The 22,994-nt window shown below is 46.6% G+C and overlaps 1 protein-coding gene across 1 annotated transcript in view; it reads left to right on the top strand.

The window, feature by feature from the left end:
- The first annotated feature begins 3,073 nt into the window (after positions 1-3,073).
- LOC136544282 (uncharacterized) overlaps positions 3,074-22,994 on the top strand; it is a 50,712-nt gene continuing 30,791 nt past the window's right edge. Inside the window, exons 1-3 of the mRNA XM_066536499.1 lie at positions 3,074-3,147; positions 3,393-3,605; positions 9,148-9,213. Coding sequence (XP_066392596.1) covers positions 3,425-3,605; positions 9,148-9,213 — 247 coding nt within the window. The 5' untranslated portion in view covers positions 3,074-3,147; positions 3,393-3,424. The remainder of the gene's footprint in view (positions 3,148-3,392; positions 3,606-9,147; positions 9,214-22,994) is intronic.

The raw sequence follows: 22,994 nt of genomic DNA, 5'->3' as shown, positions 1-22,994 counted from the left end.
AGAGTTCATAGGATAAGATTTATAGTTTTATAGTTTGAGGAGAAAAAATAAATCATAGGTTTTAGAGTTCAAGAAGAAAAAACAGACGTTTGACTAGATTTTCTTGCTTCTGGTAGTTGGGCAGCTGTATATCCAATTTTAAACGCTCCCAAACACGCCTCAAGGAGTCACAAGAATTTTTTCTCCTTTATTTAGACGGTGGCTCGCTGCTTGATAGGGAAGGAGATGGGTCATGGGCTCCTGGCGGCAATTTGCCTGGGTGACCTGGGGGCCTGCGAACAAAAGAACAAGCAGAGCACTGCGGGCTGCCGCTCACGCTACTCTACTCTTAGCCCACGATATGAGCCCGTTGCCTGGCCTGTTACGAACTGGGCCAACACTGCGGTATGGGCCTGACCGGCCCATAGCCCATAGGGTATGAGATACACTGCTTTAGTTAGGTCCTTCCTCGAAAAAGAAATATGGTTCCCTCAAAACAAAAAAGATACATTCTACTTTGATGTATAAAAAAGTAAGCATTGCAGTTTACTTGCTCTGATTAATAGTGCAGATTATGGTGGACAAAATACACCCCAATCAACAGCCGCCAACATGAGGCACGCTTTTAGACGAAACAAGTATACCGCCTTTAATCAGCAAAGAATTTATATATGAAAGTGACGTAAGTATATTCATCTCTAAATATAGTTTTATAAAAGTATATATTAACTATGTGTTATAAATATTTTATAGCAAAAAGTAGTAGTCAAAGTTATTTTTTTGAGACCGTGTCGATGTCCAAAATGAACATAGATGGAGTAGTTACTAAACTTCAAAAATATCTAAATAGTTGCACAACTGAATTTTGAATCCTAATAAAATTAACAATAACTCTACCATCACATCAATAATACTTAGCTCAGATGTCCAGACGGACATCCGCGTGTGCTAGCCTGTTTCCTGCACCATGTTTCCCACGCTGGCTCGTTACGCGTGCCCACGCGACACCCACATCGCCCGACCGCAGGTGAGGACCGTCTGCCCGCTCGGCGACTCCCCAGCAGTTGCAGTAGGCTGCGGCAGCAAGTGGGTCCCATTTAGTATGTGTAACATCCGATCTACTTTTATAACATTCAGATAAAACACTTGCAACATGTGTCCTAAATAGCCAAAACGCTTGAAACATACGTCTGAAATACTTGTAAAACACTAGAAAAAACTTGAAAACGCGTGTGGAGCCATTGCAAAAATTGTAAAATCCAGATGAAAACACTTACAACATACGTACGAAAACACTTAAACACTTACATATATATATATGCAATATCTAGATCTACTTTTGCAACATCCAGATGAAACATTTGCAACATACGTCTAAAATAGATGAAACATTTGGATTATACACTTGAAACATAAGTGTATAGCCATTGCAACATGTGCAACATCTTGATCTACTTTTGCAATATTGAAATAAAACACTTGCAACATATATCTGAAACATCTGAAACACTTGAAAATATACGCTTCCAATATGCGCTTTCAGTGCAATGTCACCTTGCTACCTGTACGAATGGAGACTTTTCGTTGCGGAGCTCGACGCTGGCGCATAGAGCTCGCGGCGGCAGATGGAGCGCACCGTGGCAGGAGACGCATGGAGCTCGCGGCGACGCGGAGGTGTGGCGCTGGCATCTCGCCGGCGGATAGAGTGCAGCCGCAGCAGGAGGTGCTTCTCCGGGCGCGGTGGGGCGGTCCGGTCCGTCCGTCCGTCGGGACGTCCTATAGAAGGCATTTCCGTAATACTTTCGCACACAACGCGTATCATAGAGCATACCTACCGTACAAGGGTACAGGATTCTCATACACTCTATACCATATTAATACCATTTAAGGCCGTGCGTAGTTAGCTGTGCCAAGGTGCACATCTATCCTTTTGTAGAGGCTCGGTTCGTAAGTCGAAGCAGGAAGCACTCATCCACGTCTCAGTGCCCAGATATGCTAATTTAGATGATGTAATAACATTCCGACCGTAAACTTGTCTGTCCTAACGAACTGTTATTGTGCTAGTGCCAGCAACCAATGTAACAGCTGAAAGTTTGCAGAAAAATTCGTTTGTCAAACTAAGGTGAGAGTTGAACACGACAGTTGTGTAAGTGGAAGTCGGCAAAAGATAGAAAACTGAAAAGTCTCGATGAAGCTTTAATTTCACCAGTGTGCTCGATGAAAGTAATGACGACCCAAATGAATTGAATTTTCTGCCACAATCTGCAACTGTTAATTAGGGTACGCGTGCGTGCTGGTGTCTCAGTGGTTGGAACTCCTGAGCACTGGCGATGATAGTGTAGAGCACAAGCTTCGCTGAAAAAACAAGCTGAAACACTATTCCGATTGTAGAGCACAAGCTTCGCTGAAAAAACAAGCCGAAACACTATTTCGATTAATTTGTTGTGAGAGTAAAACACTGTTCCGGCTGAAAAACAAACTGAAAAATACGGATTATAAGAGAAGTGAACATGGCCTTTGTTTTACCAACAATGCTTAACTTACCAGTAGTAGTGCTATAACGCTTTAGCGACGTTACTTAATTAGTCTCCTTAATTACTTAATTAGTCCGCGCATTTATTTATGCGATGTTGCTGACTTGCTGTTGGGAGCAGCGACCCTGCAGCTAACAGTCGCTGTTCAGTAGCATACATACGTACGGCGATGTGGAAATGCAGATGTACCGGTCATGAATGTTCCAGTCGACGGCGACCTGACATACATGCGAACACATATGGTCGGCGCACTCTGAATTGCGCTACCTTTGACGTCAAGCCAACATCCTACATGTATAATCCAACTTTATAGCTAGCAAAGACTACGTGTGAACAGTGCTAGCTTCTACAGCTCGTAATCGAACGCCGGTATACATTAAGCTAAGACTAGGGGTAAATTAAACAGTGTCAGGCAGAGGCTGCTGTCGTTATTGTGTCTTGTGTGTGTTCGTTGTAGGTGTGATTTTATTTGCAAGTATGTAGCATGTGGTGCAAGTAATTACCACCATGGGTCTGCTTAGCTTTTCCGTTTCTCCACAAGCTAAGCATTGCTTGACGTCGTCCACCTTCTTCTTCCTTCCTGCTCTTCGTCTTCCCCATCATCGGTCGGCGCGTCGTCGGTCCAAAGCTAAAAGTAATGGCGCGCCTCCATTGTGCTAGGTCGTCGTTGGCCAATAACCCCATTTCACTCTCCTTTTCCCCTCCCTTTCCCTCTCCGCCGGGCCTACCGGCCTCCACGCCTCTACTCTCCAGGCCGGCGGGAGCCGCCTATAAAACCGGTCCCTCCCCCGGCGGCCATTGCCAACTGCCAGTCCACTCACTCAGTCTTCTTCCCTGCTTAATTTGCCTTCTCTGCTGTGTCTGAACAACGTTCATCAGGTGAGCGCGCCGTACGTGGGTATAGTATAGCAATGGCGCAGGGAAGAGGCAGTGGCGCCGTGGTCCTGGGGCTCCTCCTGCTCCTCCTCTGCGTGCTCCTCCACGGCCATGCCGCGCAGGCGGCGGTGTTCACCGTCGGCGACCGCGGTGGCTGGACCTTCAACAGCAACACCTGGACCAACGGCAAGCGCTTCAGGGCCGACGATGTCCTAGGTGAGCCTCGTCGAACGCATGCATGCTTATTTTATTAATCATGGTTACCTGATTGGGAATATGTGGATAGAATTATTTTGAGGGTGCATGTACGTGTGTGTGTCTATGGATAGAATTATTTTGAGGGTGCATGTACGTGTGTGTGTGTATATATATATATATATATATATATATATATATATATATATATATATATATTGCAGTGTTCAAGTACGACTCGACGGCGCACAACGTGGTGGCGGTGAACGCGGCGGGGAACTCTGGGTACGCTAGGGCGGTGAATAGGCATATAAAAATTTAACTCAAATCGAAGTCAAATTCATCCGCGGCACTGTCGCATCTACAGGAAAGATTAATTCACAGTTTAAAATGTACTCAACAAAATTTAGATCGGATAAATTTTTTAGCTTCCTGCAGGATAGTATATCTCAGATCGACAGCTGAAAGTGGTGGGAATACCACACACAAGTAGGTCGGCCTCGAACTCAAGAAATCACCTCAACAACAACAACAAGAACACAAGTGTAGCAACATAAGCACGAGATGACACAAAAATTTATCCCGTGGTTCAGCTCGTCACCAAGGCTTGCCTAAATCCACATTGTTGAGGTATACACTAAGGCTTAGGGCTTTACGACCCTACCTCGTTCTTAAGTCAAGAAAGTGAACTCTTGAGAAGAGAGGTGATTATATTTGCTGCAAGAGGTGGTTACAAAACCTCCCGAGGCTGCCATACAAGTTGGCAAGCTCCACGGGCGACACTCTAGCCGGCTAGGAGCCAAGCTCCAAGAGTAACAAACACAACCGCCGGCTAAAACGTGAACCAAGTACTCTTTAGAGTTTAGGAATCAATGCTCTCTAACCGAGTTTTGGACATTTATCCCTCAAGGATTGATGGAGAAATCAATGGATTTGCTTGGTGGCTTGAGATCAACAATGGAGTGAGAGAGAGAGAGAGAGATCCTGCTCTGTTTTGGACGTGCTAAAGTGAGGAAGAAGAGAGCTGGTTGGTTGCCATTGGGAAGAAAGGGCAAATGTATATATACGCCCCAACCCCCAACGGTCACTTAAATCGCAGATAGCCGTTGAGGAGGAAAGGAAAAGGTATATATACCCCCAGCCCCTAACGGACACCGCACCCAAGGGATCGGACGAGACAAAGCCCACGACCAAGGGGTTAGGCAAGACGGAGCCCGCGATCAAGGGGTCGGGCGAGGCAGAGCCCGCACCCAAGCGGCCGTGTGAGTCGGAGCTCGCACCCAAGGGGTCGGGCGAGTTGAAGCTTGCACCCAAGGGGTCGGGCGAGTCGGAGGTCGCACCCCGTAAGACAGCAAAGGTAATAGTAAAGTGTAGACTATCTTGGCTATGAATCTGAGGATGCATGTGATTGTTTGAGCATATGGTAGCACATATTAGCTTAAGCATTGTGCCCCCTTTATAGTACGGTTTTTCCTATACTTAAATTCAATATATAAAAGAATTTAAACCTCCTTTGAGTTTGAAGCCATCTACATTTATAATTGAGGGCTCCTTCGTTTCTTGTAGCATCATCGAATATAAATTCCATGCTTGTCATCTCGATGAATCTCATTAGTTCTCTAATTGCGTGATCGTTATCACCAAAACCCACAATTAAGGCTTGATTGCACTTTTAATCTATCCCTTTTTAGTGATTGATGACAACCCAATTAGAGCTTACAAAAGATATGAAATAAATACTGAGACTTTCCGGTTAAAAAAACAGGCTGAAAAAACAAGCTGAAAAGTACGGATTATAAGACAAGCGAACATGGCCATTAGTTGTTTCATGCCTATAAGTGATCGACAGGGCAAGGCAGAGTGGCACAGGCGCACTACGCCATGCAAGAGGACTAGGAGAGGCCCCATCCCGGCCATGTGAGATCGTAGGCTTGTCTCTACTCTTCGGGCTCCATCGGCTCCTCGCCTCGTCGGCTGCCTTTGGATTGCATCCTCCTAATCGGACGACTGTGCGTGGCAAGTTTGCGTCGGCGCCAAGGAAACTTCCGAGGCGGTCGCTGCCAGGCAGGGGCCCATTCGGGTGTTATTGCAAGTTGGCAAAATGGTTTGTGTGATTCACCTTGAGCACCTTGTAGCAACAACTAGCAACCAAAGATGTTGTCAGGACACTAAGTCACCAACCAAATGCCATCAAGGAATATCACAGGCTACGCTCCACCTAGGGTTAAAACCAAACGAGCCCTAAACTCCGATCCAAGGAACAACACCCCTCATGGCCTCTAGTCCCATCGCCATACGGCGCAGGCAAGCCATCTCGGCATCGTCGCGCACCACCATCACCCGTCGTCTACTCCGCCATCGTCTCGCACACCGCACTCTTCCCCACCGTCGCTCGTTCGCCGTCCACGCTCACCATGGCCACAATTCGCCTTGCTCCCGCTTCTCCCGGTTGAACCCATGGCGTCTCCTACGGGCGCCCTCAATGATAGTCTTGGCGTCGCCTCCTCCGCCTCAATCGACGACGGCCTCGGCATCGAGCACTCCTCTACCTCCTCCGCCTCGGTTGATGATGGCCTCAGCATCGAGCACTCCTTTGCCTCGCTCAGCGACGACCACGACGCCAGCCCCTCCTCCACCATGCACATCGACGGCCTCGACGTTGACCCTCTCCTTGGACCGGAGATACAATGTTGCTCCAAGGACTTTTTGGGTCTTCTTGACGTAGTTGGTTGGGTACTGCTTGTTCGAAGGATTACAACACACAAAGTTCAGAAATCATGGGCATGTCGTCTCTCTTGTTGTTGCACATGCTACCTACTCCGATCCTTTGACTTTCTCTCCGTAATGGTGCTCCATTTTTGCGTCGAAACTCTACTAAACATTGCTATTTAGTTTAATCGCAACATATTTTTAGCACCCTAATCCTAGCACCTCATGGGCTCATACAACAGTAGCCCCTCAACTAGCGTTACATATCTATCGGTGCGAGACCCACGGGATACCCCGCAAGGAAGGGAGAAGATCGAGTCTAACTAGGATTCTTCCCCTGTAATCTTAGTAGTAGTATTATTATGTAATCCTACTAGAAACTCTCATTATAAACCGACTAGGATTCTGACCTCCTGACTATATAAAGGAGGGCAGGGTTCCTAGAGACAGGAGTTCAGAGAACAATTGTACGACACGACATTTTACAATCAATCCAACGCAAAGGCTAAACGCTGACTGGACGTAGGGCTATTACTCGATCAAAGATCGAGGGCTCGAACCAGGATAAATCGACTGTCTCTTGCGTTTACCGTCGAGTTCCGCATACGCTGAAGCCCCAACATACTGCCCCAAGGACCCTCGTAGCAGGCTATCGGTGGTGAAACATCGATAGCTGGCGCACCAGGTTGGGGCTTTCGGCGACTTTGCATCCGAGAGCTCGATGGACCTCGACAACATGATCTTCTCGACAGGATAAACCTTCATCTTTGGTTCATGGATCTGTGAGGTAGATGATAATGGCAACCTCCAAGTCCATCTCCTCAAAAATTCGGATCACCATGAAGACCATTCTATTTCGATGACAATGACAGATCAACTTGCTGGAAGATTCGCGCAGCTCATGATGTCCAATCCAACTCAGATTTCACGGCTTCATGCATCTGATTCAAACTCAAGCTCCGCTTCCAAGACGGAGTCTTATCCGAGTTCTTTCGGAAAATCGAGTTCTTTTCTGATAGGGCTCCGAAACACGACATCAACCTATCAAGAATACAACTCGAAGTACTGTAACACCCAAAATTTTTACCACAAATTAGCAATTAATTCTTAGCATTTATTACATTTTCTAGGTATTTTTAACTTAGGCCAAATAATAAATATTGAATAAATAAAATAAACTATAAGTTTAGAAACTTGTTTGTTGCATTCATGCCGAGTCATATGGGTTTTGATTGAGTGTAGGGCTAGAAGATTTGAAATTTGTATTCAAAACTTATTTGAATTTGGCTTAAAAATGAAAATGGAGAAAATAGAATTTGACAAACATTTGATTTGAAAAAAAAAGAGAAAGACACCTTCTGGCCCAGCTAGCCCGGCCCTTTTCCCCTCCTCCTCCCGCTGGCCTGTCCCGGCGGCCTGCCCGCGCGGCCTGCTCGCATGGGCCCACTGCTTCTTTCCCACGCCGGCCCGCAACGCACACGGCCCAGTTGGCCACCCACGCGCGCGCACCAACTCGGCGGCCCAGCTGCTGCTTTGCTGCGGCCCGCTTCGCGCGAAGGCACGCCACTGTGGCCTGCTTGGCTTCACCCGCGACGCTCACCCCCTCCCTTTCTCTCTCGCTGCGCTCCGGCCCCACCGGTCAGCATCCTTTCTTCTTTTCTTTCTTCTTCCCCGAGCTTCCTTTTCCTCCCCCGGTGTTTTCCTTTCTTCGACCACCGATGGCGCGTCCCCGATGGAAATCACCGGCGCCGTTAGGAAGGTGCCGAGCCCCTCCCTGCTTCCCTTCCTTATTTCCGCACACACCCGGCCTATAAAACCCCGAGCCGACCCCGCCTTCTCTCCCCACCTTTGCCCGCTACCGAGAGCCACCGCCGCCGGTGAGAGCCTCCCCCTTCCGAGCGCGAACGCCGACGCCAGGGCCACCCAAAGCTTCACCGGATCTTCCCGCGCCCGTAGGTACATTCCATTTCGCATTTTGGCGCTGTTTGGCCCGGCTACGCCCTCACCCGCGCTCTCTTTCTCTCTCTAGAGCCCCGCCGCCGTCGACACCGTGTCTGGAGCTCGTCCCGAACGCCGCGTTCCCTTCCCGGCGACTCACGGTGAGCCCCTCCACCTTCCCGTGCTCTCAGCTTTCGTTTTGGCGCCCTAGGGAGCCGTAGCCCGAGGTCCCGGCGCACCGGCCATGGCGCCGCCGGCCTTTCTTTCTTCCCCGACGAGCCATCGCCCAGATCTCACCCTGTGCCGTCCGATCATCAAGGAACGGTCCAGATCAGCTGGTACCGGTTCGGTCCATAGTGGACCGTGGACTCAGTCCACCATGGCCGCGTCAGCGCCCACATCAGCGCGCCCACGCCCGCGTGGTGCACCGCGCCCAATGAACAGCCGCCACGTGTCGATGAGTCAGCAGCCCAGTCAGCCGTCGGGTCAAACCCCAGTCAACTGAGCGCGTTTTGCAGAAAAGCCCCCGCTTTTTCCAGAAATCAACCCGCGGTCCAGTCCAGTTCAAACTAATTTTTATTTAGTCCTGTTTTTATTCATTCAAGTCCCTGAAGTTTCCAGAAATAGTAAGCCCAGTCCAGATTTCATTTAAATTTAGATTTTTAATTATTTTAATTCGAAAATAGGTTAGTTTATTTACAGAATTGCCATTACATCTTATTTCATGCATAACTTTCACGTTTTAAGTCCGATTTGAGTGATTCTTTCGATCATGTGTTCGTAGAAATGCGTAGAACAGATCTGTAAGCTTTTCAACATATGTTTTCACTGTTTGGTGTACTGTTCTAATAGAGTTTCATCTTGTATGCATGTAATGATTGGAATGATGCTTGATTGATGATTGGATCACGATTAGAGGGTGAGCCATTCGAGGTGACTGAGGACCCCCAGCAGGATCAGCAGTACTCCCAGGACGACTTTGAGGAAGGCAAGTGTACCCAAAGGCCCCTTGTTACCTATGAACTACTACCACTTACATTCATGCATGAGTTTAATTTGAATTGCCTTTAAGGACTTTACCTAGATGATTCATTGTACCACATATCCTTGATACCTGGGTTTATTGGGTAGGCATTTTGGATAGATGCTGCAGTGCTTAACATGAAGTAATTGTTAAACATATTTAAAGACTATATGCAATGTAATAAAATGGAACTTTTAGCAACAGATAGGGGGCTAGAGTACGGGGTTGAGTACTCTAGTGCCTCTCCATAAGGACTTTATCCTGAAGCGGCAACCCAGGAGGGACCGTACAACCCCGAGTGTCAAATGGCTCTGACTTTAACCTATTATCTAGTTTGTACTAGCTCGTCTGTAGCTCTAGTAAGGGGTAAGAGGGTATCTTTCCTTTTTCTGTTAGGGTGTGCATCGTGCTGCGATGCCCACGTGTGCCATTCCTTTGTAGCTACGATTTGTTAGTGCAACTAGCTAAGGGTTTCATAGTGAAACTCTGCCACACTTCCTGGGAAGAGGTGTAGTGGGTCTCGCGAACCCCGGCATTGGGAATCACGGCTCGGTGGGTAAAGATGTACAATTTCTGCAGAAATAATTAACCTGTTATAATAGCCGTGCTCATGGATATGAGCGGTCTAGATCCTTCGAGATTAGTGGTTACTGTGGATGATGGATGGTTGGGAATTGAGACAAAGCTGGATGATACTTTAATACCACTTGGGATTTGGGGCTGTTCATTAAAGTAGTAATTCAGGTTGCTAAAAATTGATCAACTAAAATTGCGAACCGCAGTCAAACAGTGTCAAGCCTATTTGAGCCTCATAGATCCCTTTGTTATACTTGCTAAGCATGGTGAGCTTACACTTGCTTTACATCAAATGAAAATCCCGGATGGGTAACAGATAATGGATATGAAGAGTTTCCAGAGGATGTCCAGGACTACTAGGAAGACGTTCACCAGTTGGAGTCCCTGTGGCAGTTGGGCTAGTTTTTCCGCTGTGTTTGTAATAATATTGCCTTCGAGCAAACTTTGTATTTAACTTTATGATGAGATATGCGATGTAATAAGTACTTTACTTTGATACTACTGCAATTTGTGATATATGTGTGTGTTTGGACATCCTGGGCGCACATATATGAGTGCTTGGTTTTGCTTTGCAAAATTGGGTGCGACAAATTGGTATCAGAGCTATAACTGACTGTAGGACGAACAACCTAGTTAGAAATGGACGTTTCTAGGATCACATTATCTTTATTTTACTACTTTAATTTGCTATAAAATTTTTGCTTATATTCTGTTCTTTATCTATTGCCAAAAATTATTTTGTTCTAATACTCAACTTTTTCATTCTTATAGATGGCTCGTACCAAGCTGACCGCGCGCAAGAGGACCATTCCGATGCCCACCAGGAGGACCAGGTTCACTTTGGGCAAGCGTGTCCCGGCACATCTGGTGGAAGCTCTGAGGAACCAGGAGGAGGAACCACCTGTGGAGGTACCCATGGGGGAACCTCTGGAGGACTTGTTGGAGGATCCGATGGATGAAGAAACAGAGGAGGGACCCATGTTTGAGGGACCCATTGAGATAGAGGAGTCGGAGGAAGATCCTGAGGAAGTACAGGAACAAGGTGGCCAGGAGGGAGCAGGTGACCCCGATGATGGAGATGGTTCTGATGATTCTGATGCTGATGGAGGTGATGAGGGTAATGGTGGAGACGGTGGAGATGGTGGAGACGATGGAGACGATGGAGACGGTGGAGACGATGGGGATGATGACAATGATGATGATCACAATGCACCGTTGGCTTAGGGATGGACTGCGGAGACCCACTACGACTTGGAGGGTGATGGCTACTACCACCCTAGGCTTCTCGCACTTGTGCATCGCTACCACCCTGGAGGCACTGTTCAGTACAGGACGGAGCATTGGACCCACCCCGACTACACCGGCTTCTAGAGACAGAAGTGTACATCCGAGAGGGGACTCGGGTGCGCTACATCCACCACGCCACCACTGCACGGCTCACACGTGCGGCCGTCATCAGGGATGCAGCTCGACAGGCGTTGATGGTCAACCGCGACCGTCACTTCGACGACATCGCCTGGGAGGATGACCGCTATCTTCCCCGCCGTCGAAGCGGACAGTCTACGTGCAACATCGCTACACCACTTGGAGAGGCGAACCTGAGGCTGAGGCCTACCCTGTTGTGCTTGGCTGAGACCCACACTGACTTGGATCAGGCCCTGGACGAGCTCGACGTCATGGGGAGGGCCTACATGCAGCTGGCTCATGAGAATGCTACACTGAAGCAACAGCTGGGAGGTCCAGATGTGGAAGATTCAGAAGTACCCGCTCAGTCACCCCCGAGGACTAGAGGAGAGTCTGGAGACCCCAGCACTAGCACCACCATCGACCCGTACCCATAGGAGAGTCTTAAAAATATGTAATAAGCACGTGTAGCTACGCGAGAGAGTATTTAGTTTCTTTCTTTTAATGGTTGGACAAGTGTTAGTTGCATGGTTGGATGTTTATCATTATGAATAATGTTTGATTTGGATCTTTGATATGATTGTGATGACTTGTGGGCATGTCCACGGTCATTTAGTTAAGGTTAAGGTTTAGGAATATTATGAATAAATAGTTGGGTTTCATTTTATCATGCTGTCCATTTTGTATCTTTTGGAACAGTCTGTCTTTATCAGTTCATATCTCACAATCTAGATACTCAAAGGTCATGAAATTTTTATAGAGATAAGTAGACTTCAACATCTTTCTTCCGGCTCTGGAATCACCTCAATAGCTAGTATAAATTGTGAGATACAACTGTTGTAAGTCGAGGTTTCTGTGCTGTCAGGATTCCGGAACAGTACTTCTTATCGTCTGAATTTGACTAAGTAAACGTTGGAATCTGAAAAAGTATTCTAAACGAAAGTTGTAGAAAATTTCATAAGCTTTCCAGAAAGGTATGCTACGCAATCGTATGATAAACAGAAACTGAGATATTCTCATTTTACAGCACTGCTGCTATCCAACTCGCTGGAAAAATTCAGAACAAATATCTTCTTGCATACCCTACATATATCTTTTGTCTACACCTACTCTTGTTACACCAGTATCTTGTAAGAGTTATATGCTTGGACGTGTGAGACTTATATGATGCCTCTACAGATGGTGAACACCAGGAGGAACAACCAGGGAGGCGAGGAACCGCCACCACCACCCCCAGTCTCCATGGAGCAGCTGATGATGATGCAGACCCAATTGCTTCAGCAGATGGCCCAGAACATGCAGAACATGGGGCAAGGGAATGGAAATGCACCCGCTCATGTCAGGGATAAGAGGGGAGAGTTTCTGAAAGGACACCCACCTGTATTCAAGCACTCTGCCGATCCACTCCAAGCTGATGACTGGCTACGTGCCATAGAGAGGCAACTGGAGATTGCCCAATATGATGATAGGGAGAAAGTTTTATATGCTTCTGGACAGTTGCAGGGAGCTGCACAGGATTGGTGGGACTCATTCCGCTTTGGCTGCACCGAAGCTAATCCCATCACTTGGGCTGAGTTCCGCAGTGCCTTTCGCACTCATCACGTGCCTGCGGGACTGATGAAGCTGAAGAAGGAGTTCTTGGCTCTCAAGCAGGGGGGCATGACTGTTGCTGAATATCATGACAAGTTTATACAATTGTCATGGTATGCACCTACTGAGGTAGACGAGGATGGAAAGAGGCAGGAGCTGTTTATGGAGGGCTTGAATGATGGTCTCCAGTACCAGCTGTTGTCCCATACCTTTGTTAACTTCCAACAGCTGGTGGACAAAGCTTTAGTGATTGAGAACAAGCGCCGCCAGATGGAGGACAAGAAGAGAAAATTTCAAGGACAACAATCTGGGAGCAACTCTCGCTTCCGTACCAACCCTCAACAAACTCAACCTCAGCAGCGCTATCAAGGTCAGACAGGTCTCAACCGCAACCAGCAGCAGCAGCGTGCACAGCAGCAGCAACAGCAGTTCAAGGCACCAGCTCAGCGCCAGCAGCATCCCAATAATGTACCAGTGAGGAATAATGCCCCCAATGCTCCGTAGAGGAATGGCGCACCAAAAGCGCCAAATGCAGTTAATGACAACAAGTGCTTCAATTGTGGAGAGCCGGGACATTACTCTAATAGATGCCCCAAGAAGACTAAATCACAGTAGAACTACGTTTGGGGAAAGGTGAACCATGTTACTACTGAAACAGCTCAGGAGGCACCGGATGTTGTGATCGGTACGTTTCCGGTCAACTCAAACTCAGCTACAATACTTTTTGATTCTGGTGCTTCGCATTCCTTCATAACATACACATTCATAAAGAAGCATAGTATTCCAGTAAGTGTTATGAAGAAACACATGTTAGTAAGCTCACCTGGTGGGGTAATGAAAGCAGAGTGGATATACTTAGCTGCTAGTCTCAGCATAAGGGGGGTAGAATTTCAAGCAAATCTTGTAGTCATAAATTCCACCGGTATCGATGTCATCTTGGGTATGGATTGGCTAAGGTTGCAGAAAGTAGTTATTAATTGTGGTAATAGCTCGGTGAATCTTATCACTTCAACTAGAGAAGAAGTGGTGTTTGTGGCAACTCAGTCTGCTACAGAAATCTGTCGGGTTAATCAGTTGGAGGGCATAACCTTAGAAGATATAAGGATAGCAAATGAGTACCCGGATGTCTTTCCCGAGGAATTGCCAGGTATGCCACCTGACCGAGACATCGAGTTTATAATTGAACTTTTACTGGGAACTGCACCCATAGCTAAGAGACCCTATAGAATGGGAGTGAATGAATTAGCAGAACTTAAGAAACAACTAAGGGAATTGCTAGATAAGGGTTTTGTTCAACCTAGTTCATCACCATGGGGTGCACCAGTACTGTTCGTAGAAAAGAAGGATGGTACACAAAGGATGTGCATAGACTACAGGTCACTTAATGAAGTCACAATTAAGAACAAGTACCCATTGCCTAGAATTGATGACCTATTTGACCAATTGAAAGGGGCTTGTGTGTTTTCCAAGATTGATCTTTGATCTGGATACCATCAGTTGAGGATAAGGCGTACTGACATCCCCAAGACCGCCTTTGTGACCCGCTATGGACTGTATGAGTTCACAGTTATGTCTTTTGGTCTGACTAATGCACCTGCCTACTTCATGTATTTGATGAACAAAGTATTCATGGAGTACCTTGATAAGTTTGTCGTCATGTTTATTGATGACATACTAGTGTATTCTAAGAATGAAGAAGAACATGAAGGGCATTTGAGATTGGTGTTGCAAAAGCTTAGAGAACATCAACTTTATGCCAAGTTCAGCAAATGTGAGTTCTGGTTAAAAGAAGTATCTTTCCTTGGTCACATAATCTCTAATGGAGGAGTAGCAGTAGATCCCAAGAAGGTTAGAGATGTGTTGAGTTGGAAGCCACCTAAGGATGTTAGTGAGATTCGGAGTTTCCTGGGTATGGCTGGGTATTATAGGAGATTCATCGAGGGATTCTCTAAGTTAGCCAAGCCCATGACTGCGTTGTTGGAGAAGAATGCCAAATTTGTATGGACTAAACAATGCCAGGACAGTTTTGAGGAGTTGAAGAAGAGACTGACTTCTGCTCTAGTGCTCATCTTACCTGATCTCACCAAAAGTTTCTCTATCTATTGTGATGCCTCACGGCAAGGTCTAGGAGGTGTTCTTATGCAAGAAGGCAGAGTTGTTGCCTACGCATCTAGACAGCTGAGAAAACATGAGCTAAATTATCCGACTCATGATCTGGAATTGGCAGCTGTGGTGCATGCTCTTAAGATATGGAGGCACTACCTGATTGGTCATAAGTGTGAGATTTATACGGACCATAAGAGTCTAAAGTATATATTCACACAGTCAGATCTGAATCTGAGGCAACGAAGATGGCTTGAGTTAATCTAGGATTATGACTTGGATATTCACTATCACCCGGGAAAGGCTAACGTTGTAGCAGATGCCTTAAGTAGAAGGAGTTATGTGAACATGGCCTATACAACTCAACTACCTGAAGAGTTGTGTGAGGAGTTCAAATACTTGAATTTGGGTATTGTGGCCAACACCATGGAGTTAGAGGTAGAATCCACTCTGGAATAAGAGATTCGTAAAGGACAGATGGGTGATGAGAGGATCAAGGATATTGCAGAGCATATAGTGATTGGTAAAGCCCTAGGATTCCATATGGATGATCAAGGGACAGTATGGTTCGGTAAAAGGATTTGTGTGCCAGAAGTAAAATCTATTAGGGAGTCCATCTTGAGGGAAGCTTATGACTCAGCCTATTCCATACACCTAGGAAGTACTAAAATGTATCTTGATCTTAAAGAGAGGTACTGGTGGTATGGACTAAAGAGAGACGTAGCAGAACATGTGGCTATATGTGACACGTGCCAAAGAGTGAAAGCAGAACATCAGAGGCCAGCAGGTTTACTACAGCCTATGAAGATACCCGAGTGGAAATGGGAAGAAGTTGGAATGGACTTTATAGTTGGATTACCCCGTACACAGAAAGGATTTGACTCTATCTGGGTGATTGTTGACCGATTGACAAAAGTGGCCCATTTCATTCCGATCAAGGTAACTTATTCGAGTGCAAAGTTAGCAGAGTTGTATATGGAAAGGATTGTATGTTTACATGGTGTACCAAAGAAGATTGTTTCAGATAGGGGTACACAGTTCACATCACATTTTTGGCAGAAATTGCATGAGTCAATGGATACGAAGTTGAACTTCAGCTTAGCTTACCATCCTCAAACAGATGGACAGACTGAAAGGACAAATTAGATCTTAGAGGATATGCTAAGAGCTTGTGCTCTGCAGTATGGGACAAGTTGGGATAAGAGTTTACCTTATGCCGAATTCTCCTACAATAATAGCTACCAAAAGAGTCTTAAAATGGCACCGTTTGAAGCATTGTATGGCAGGAAGTGCAGAACACCATTGTTTTGGAATCAAACGGGGGAAAGCCAAGTCTTTGGACCAGATGTTTTGCAACTAGCAGAAAAACAAGTGCAAACAATAAGGCAAAACCTAAAGGTTGCATAGTCCCGACAGAAAAGCTATGCGGACACAAGGAGAAGAGATTTAGCATTTGAAATTGGTGATTTTGTCTATCTTAAAGTTTCACCCATGAAAGGAGTAAAGAGATTTCATACCAAGGGAAAGTTATCACCTAGGTATGTGGGACCATTCAAGATCATTAACAGAAGAGGAGAAGTTGCTTACCAGCTAGAACTACCAGAGCAGCTCTCAGGTGTTCATGATGTCTTCCATGTGTCGCAACTTAAGAAATGTTTGAGAGTACCTGAGGAATAACTACCCTTGGAAGAACTGGATATCCGAGGAGATCTATCATACAAAGAGTATCCAGTGAGAATCCTGGAAACAGCGGAGAGAATCACAAGAAGCAAAATAATAAGAATGTGCAAGGTTCAGTGGAACAGACACTCAGTGGATGAGGCAACGTGGGAAAGAGAGGAAGATATGAGAACTGTCTATCCCAATCTCTTTGAACCATCCGAATCTCGAGGACGAGATTCATTCTAAGGGGGTAGGTTTGTAACACCCAAAATTTTTACCACAAATTAGCAATTAATTCTTAGCATTTATTACATTTTCTAGGTATTTTTAACTTAGGCCAAATAATAAATATTGAATAAATAAAATAAACTATAAGTTTAGAAACTTGTTTGTTTCATTCATGCCGAGTCATATGGGTTTTGATTGAGTGTAGGGCTAGAAGATTTGAAATTTGTATTCAAAACTTATTTGAATTTGGCTTAAAAATGAAAATGGAGAAAATAGAATTTGACAAACATTTGATTTGAAAAAAAAAGAGAAAGACACCTTCTGGCCCAGCTAGCCCGGCCCTTTTCCCCTCCTCCTCCCGCTGGCCTGTCCCGGCGGCCTGCCCGCGCGGCCTGCTCGCTTGGGCCCGCTGCTTCTTTCCCACGCCGGCCCGCAACGCACGCGGCCCAGTTGGCCACCCGCGCGCGCGCACCAACTCGGCGGCCCAGCTGCTGCTTCGCTGCGGCCCGCTTCGCGCGAAGGCACGCCACTGTGGCCTGCTTGGCTTCACCCGCGACGCTCGCCCCCTCCCTTTCTCTCTCGCTACGCTCTGGCCCCACCGGTCAGCATCCTTTCTTCTTTCCTTTCTTCTTCCCCGAGCTTCCTTTTCCTCCCCGGCATTTTCCTTTCTTCGGCCACCGATGGCGCGTCCCCGATGGAAATCACCGGCGCCGTTAGGAAGGTGCCGAGCCCCTCCCTGCTTCCCTTCCTTATTTCCGCGCACACCCGGCCTATAAAACCCTGAGCCGACCCCGCCTTCTCTCCCCACCTTTGCCCGCTACCGAGAGCCACCGCCGCCGGTGAGAGCCTCCCCCTTCCGAGCGCGAACGCCGACGCCAGGGCCACCCGAAGCTTCACCAGATCTTCCCGCGCCCGTAGGTACATTCCATTTCGCATTTTGGCGCTGTTTGGCCCGGCTACGCCCTCACCCGTGCTCTCTTTCTCTCTCCAGAGCCCCGCCGTCGTCGACACCGTGTCTGGAGCTCGTCCCGAACGCCGCGTTCCCTTCCTGGCGACTCACGGTGAGCCCCTCCACCTTCCTGTGCTCTCAGCTTTTGTTTTGGCGCCCTAGGGAGCCGTAGCCCGAGGTCCCGGTGCACCGACCATGGCGCCGCCGGCCTTTCTTTCTTCCCCGGTGAGCCATCGCCCGGATCTCACCCTGTGCTGTCCGATCATCAAGGAACGGTCCAGATCAACTGGTACCAGTTCGGTCCACAGTGGACCGTGGACTCAGTCCACCGTGGCCGCGTCAGCGCCCATGTCAGCGCGCCCACGCCCGCGTGGTGCACCGCGCCCAATGAACAGTCGCCGCGTGTCGATGAGTCAGCAGCCCGGTCAGCCGTCGGGTCAAACCCCAGTCAACCGAGCGCGTTTTGCAGAAAAGCCCCCGCTTTTTCCAGAAATCAACTCGCGGTCCAGTCCAGTTCAAACTAATTTTTATTTAGTCCTGTTTTTATTCATTGAAGTCCCTGAAGTTTCCAGAAATAGTAAGCCCGGTCCAGATTTCATTTAAATTCAGATTTTTAATTATTTTAATTCAAAAATAGGTTAGTTTATTTACAGAATTGCCATTACATCTTATTTCATGCATAACTTTCACGTTTTAAGTTCGATTTGAGTGATTCTTTCGCTCATGTGTTCGTAGAAATGCGTAGAACAGATCTGTAAGCTTTTCAACATATGTTTTCACTGTTTGGTGTACTGTTCTAATAGAGTTCCATCTTGTATGCATGTAATGATTGGAATGATGCTTGATTGATGATTGGATCACGATTAGAGGGTGAGCCATTCGAGGTGACTGAGGACCCCCAGCAGGATCAACAGTACTCCCAGGACGACTTTGAGGAAGGCAAGTGTACCCAAAGGCCCCTTGTTACCTATGAACTACTACCACTTACATTCATGCATGAGTTTAATTTGAATTGCCTTTAAGGACTTTACCTAGATGATTCATTGTACCACATATCCTTGATACCTGGGTTTATTGGGTAGGCATTTTGGATAGATGCTGTAGCGCTTAACATGAAGTAATTGTTAAACATATTTAAAGACTATATGCAATGTGATAAAATGGAACTTTTAGCAACAGATAGGGGGCTAGAGTACGGGGTTGAGTACTCTAGTGCCTCTCCATAAGGACTTTATCCTGAAGTGGCAACCCAGGAGGGACCGTACAACCCCGAGTGTCAAATGGCTCTGACTTTAACCTATTATCTAGTTTGTACTAGCTCGTCTGTAGCTCCAGTAAGGGGTAAGAGGGTATCTTTCCTTTTTCTATTAGGGTGTGCACCGTGCTGCGATGCCCATGTGTGCCATTCCTTTGTAGCTACGATTTGTTAGTGCAACTAGCAAAGGGTTTCATAGTGAAACTCTACCACACTTCCTGGGAAGAGGTGTAGTGGGTCTCGCGAACCCCGGCATTGGGAATCACGGCTCGGTGGGTAAAGATGTACAATTTCTGTAGAAATAATTAACCTGTTATAACAGCCGTGCTCACGGATACGAGCGGTCTGGATCCTTCGAGATTAGTGGTTACTGTGGATGATGGATGGTTGGGAATTGAGACAAAGCTGGATGATACTTTAATACCACTTGGGATTTGGGGCTGTTCATTAAAGTAGTAATTCAGGTTGCTAAAAAATTGATCAACTAAAATTGCGAACCGCAGTCAAACAGTGTCAAGCCTATTTGAGCCTCATAGATCCCTTTGTTATACTTGCTAAGCATGGTGAGCTTACACTTGCTTTACATCAAATGAAAATCCCGGATGGGTAACAGATAATGGATATGAAGAGTTTCCAGAGGATGTCCAGGATTACTAGGAAGACGTTCACCAGTTGGAGTCCCTGTGGCAGTTGGGCTAGTTTTTCTGCTGTGTTTGTAATAATATTGCCTTCGAGCAAACTTTGTATTTAACTTTATGATGAGATATGCGATGTAATAAGTACTTTACTTTGATACTACTGCAATTTGTGATATATGTGTGTGTTTGGACATCCTGGGCGCACATATATGAGTGCTTGGTTTTGCTTTGCAAAATTGGGTGCGACAAGTACACTCAGAGTACTTTAAAGAAGACGGGTCCTTTTCTGTTTGGTCTCCACAACATGACAACGTCTTATCAGGCACAGCTCAAAAGATCTCTTAATCTAGTGCTTGGAATACCACTGATAGGAGCTCAGGAAGGTCTCGTACTAACCGTAACATCTCAGGACTGCATCATCCACTGGCTACATTCTATTCCTTAAGATAGCAGTACCTGGCTAGTTTACACAACAACGACAATAGCTCTACCCTACCAAGGAGACTCGATCTGCGACCTTGAAGCCTCTACTGAAGTTATCAACAACTCTAACAGCACGAAAACCAACGCCGATGACAGAACAACTCACACACGAGAAGTATTCATGATTCGCCGTCATCGACCACCATTGCCCCCCCCCCTAGAAGCACCTGACATCAGGTCATCAGATGAATCTGAGTCCAACATATCACCCTTTATCCAAGGGCATGATGGTGAGACCGAAAATCAAAAGCAAGCCAGAGAAAGAAAAAACAGATTGAAACAAGGACGCCAACACCGTGCTAGGCAGCGCAAGGAAGCATGGATCAGATATGAGTCAGATCTAGCTGAGTACAATAAAAGAAAATCAGAACAAGAAGTCGAAGAAAGACACGCAGCAACTACACCCTGCGACAGGATCCGAGAAGCACTAGAAGAACTCAGAGCAATCTCACATCCCAGTGAAAAACAGGAACAACTCCAGGACTATCTCCGGTCAACAGCCCTAAGGACGCCCGATGGAAGAACTTGTTCAAAACTACCCGCCAGGTCAACATCTCATTGGAAGGAAGATCAAAATCAAAAGAAGTCCGCTTTCGAGAGAATTAAACCAAGTGGGAGTCACAACAGAGAAAGTAGAAGGGACCACAGTCAAAATTATCGAATCGAACAACCAAGGAAGATCAGAAGCGAAGCACCTACACGGACAGTCACGCAAAACTACTCTCACAAAGACAATAGTTGGCAAGAAGGGGGCGCTGAATCAGAATACATAGAAGCTAGAACGCACGATAGATTCCCCTGTTTTGCAAACAGACTTCAAGTATGATGGCAAGACTGAACCAAGGCAGTGGCTTAGGATTTACTCATAATCGATTGAATTGGCCGGAGGAGACGATGACATTACGACCTTGTTCTTTCCCATGGCCCTAGAAATCATGCCCCTTCAATGGTTTGACAAATTGAATCCAGGATCAATCAGAAATTGGGAAGACTTGCAAAGAGCTTTCTGTGAAAATTTCACGGGTATCATTACGCACCTAATCACCCACACAGAGTTAAAAGGACTTAAGCAGAAAGGAGGTGAAAGTCTCATAAATTACTATCGACGATTTGGCAAACTATGAGCTCAAGTACATGACATCACCCAACGAGAAGTAATCGAAGCTTTCTCTCATGGAATCATGGCTAGGTGGCAATTTCAAGACTTCTGCAAAGAAAACCTAAGAAACAATGAAGAATTCAGACGAACAATAGAAAAGATGATTACTACAGAGGAAAAGACACGAGAAAGGTTCCCAGATAGAAACAACTGAGACAACCCAAACAAGCAAAATCATCGAAACAACAGACATCAGGAAAGAAAACGTAGACCAGACAACACTGTAGTAGTGACTGTCGACGAAATATGGTCGGCAGTCTACCTAGTGGTATGCCCAAGGTAGTAGATTATCGGTAGACAGGTGCGCAAGCCACAAACAAGATGGTGACGCAAGACCGACATGAGGTTTTATCCAGCTTCGGCCACCAAGAAGGCGTAATACCTACGTCCTGCGTCTGATTGTATCGCTGTATGTCAATGAGAGATGTTTTTGAGAGGGGTCCCCTACCCACCTTATATAGTCTAGGGGGCAGGGTTACAGATCTAGAAACTAATCCTAGCCAGTTACAATTGCCATAGGTGGCCGGATAAGGATTCATATTCTAACCGACCAGGATCTTGCTTGATCACCAAATCTGTCTTGATTCCTTGCGCAGGACTCCGAATAGGTTGGCCGAGCCGTGCATCATCTTGTGGTGGACCGGACCCTCTGATACGGGCCAGCCCAAGCCTAGCCGTAAGGGTATAGGGGTTAATACCCCCACAGCTAGTCCCCGAGCACCATGTATTATGCCGCGACACGCCATTTTAACCTTCTCCGAACATTGAGGCTTGAGTTCTTGACATCTCTGACCACCGTATTCAACCGAAGAAGTAGGTTGTCCAAAGAATATATGGTGCTCTTAAGAAAAAAGAAAAAGATTTCCGTCCTGGGAAGTGTGCCCACTTGTATTACTGAAAAGAAATGTAAGTGCGTCTCGAAGCGTAGCGTCCTTGATCATCAGAGGCGTAGTAGTCGAAAAACAAACACATTCACCATAAGGTGAAGTGTGCCCACTTAGTCCCCAAGCCTGGTAGTAGGTGACGTAGGCATGTGGTGCCAGGGTCTAAAAAGAATTCCCAGTTAAATTGAGAACCCAACCGTCGTACAGGCGATACAAGATGCATCGGTAGGTGCATCGTACCGATATAGTCCCCGAGCTTGCTGAAAGGCGAAGTATGAGCCTTGTAGCAAGGTCTAAATAAATGTCTCTCAACTGTATGTGAGCACCAACCACATGTAGCCAAGGAGAGCATTATCTAAGTAGTGGTCGGGACAGCTCCCGAGCACGATAGTAATCCTGACAATCAGTCAAAGCGTAGGGGTCGATTAAATAAACACATTCACCGCAAGGTGAAGTGTGCCCACTTAGTTCCCGAGCCTGGTAGTAGGTGATGCAGGCACGTGGTGCCAGGGTCTTAAAAGAATTTCGACTAAAGATAAGAATCCAATTGTCATACAATCAATACTAGATGCACCGGCAGGTGCATCGTACCGATGTAGTTCTCGAGCTTGCTGGAAGGAGAAGTATAAGCCTTGTAGCAAGGTCCAAATAAATGCCTCTCGACTGTATGTGAGTACACGTCACATGTAGCCAAGGAGAGTAGTCACCGAGCACTATTCAGAACAGGCCCCGAACACGGTAGTGGTCGGAGCAGTCCCAGAGCACGGTAGTGGTCTAGGCAGTCCCCGAGCATGGTAGTGGTGGGAGC

This window comes from Miscanthus floridulus, chromosome 3 (assembly GCF_019320115.1).
Source record: "Miscanthus floridulus cultivar M001 chromosome 3, ASM1932011v1, whole genome shotgun sequence".
Classification (NCBI taxonomy): Eukaryota; Viridiplantae; Streptophyta; class Magnoliopsida; order Poales; family Poaceae; genus Miscanthus; species Miscanthus floridulus.
The sequence above is the reverse complement of the archived record's forward strand: the minus strand, read 5'-3'. Positions and strand labels throughout refer to the sequence as shown.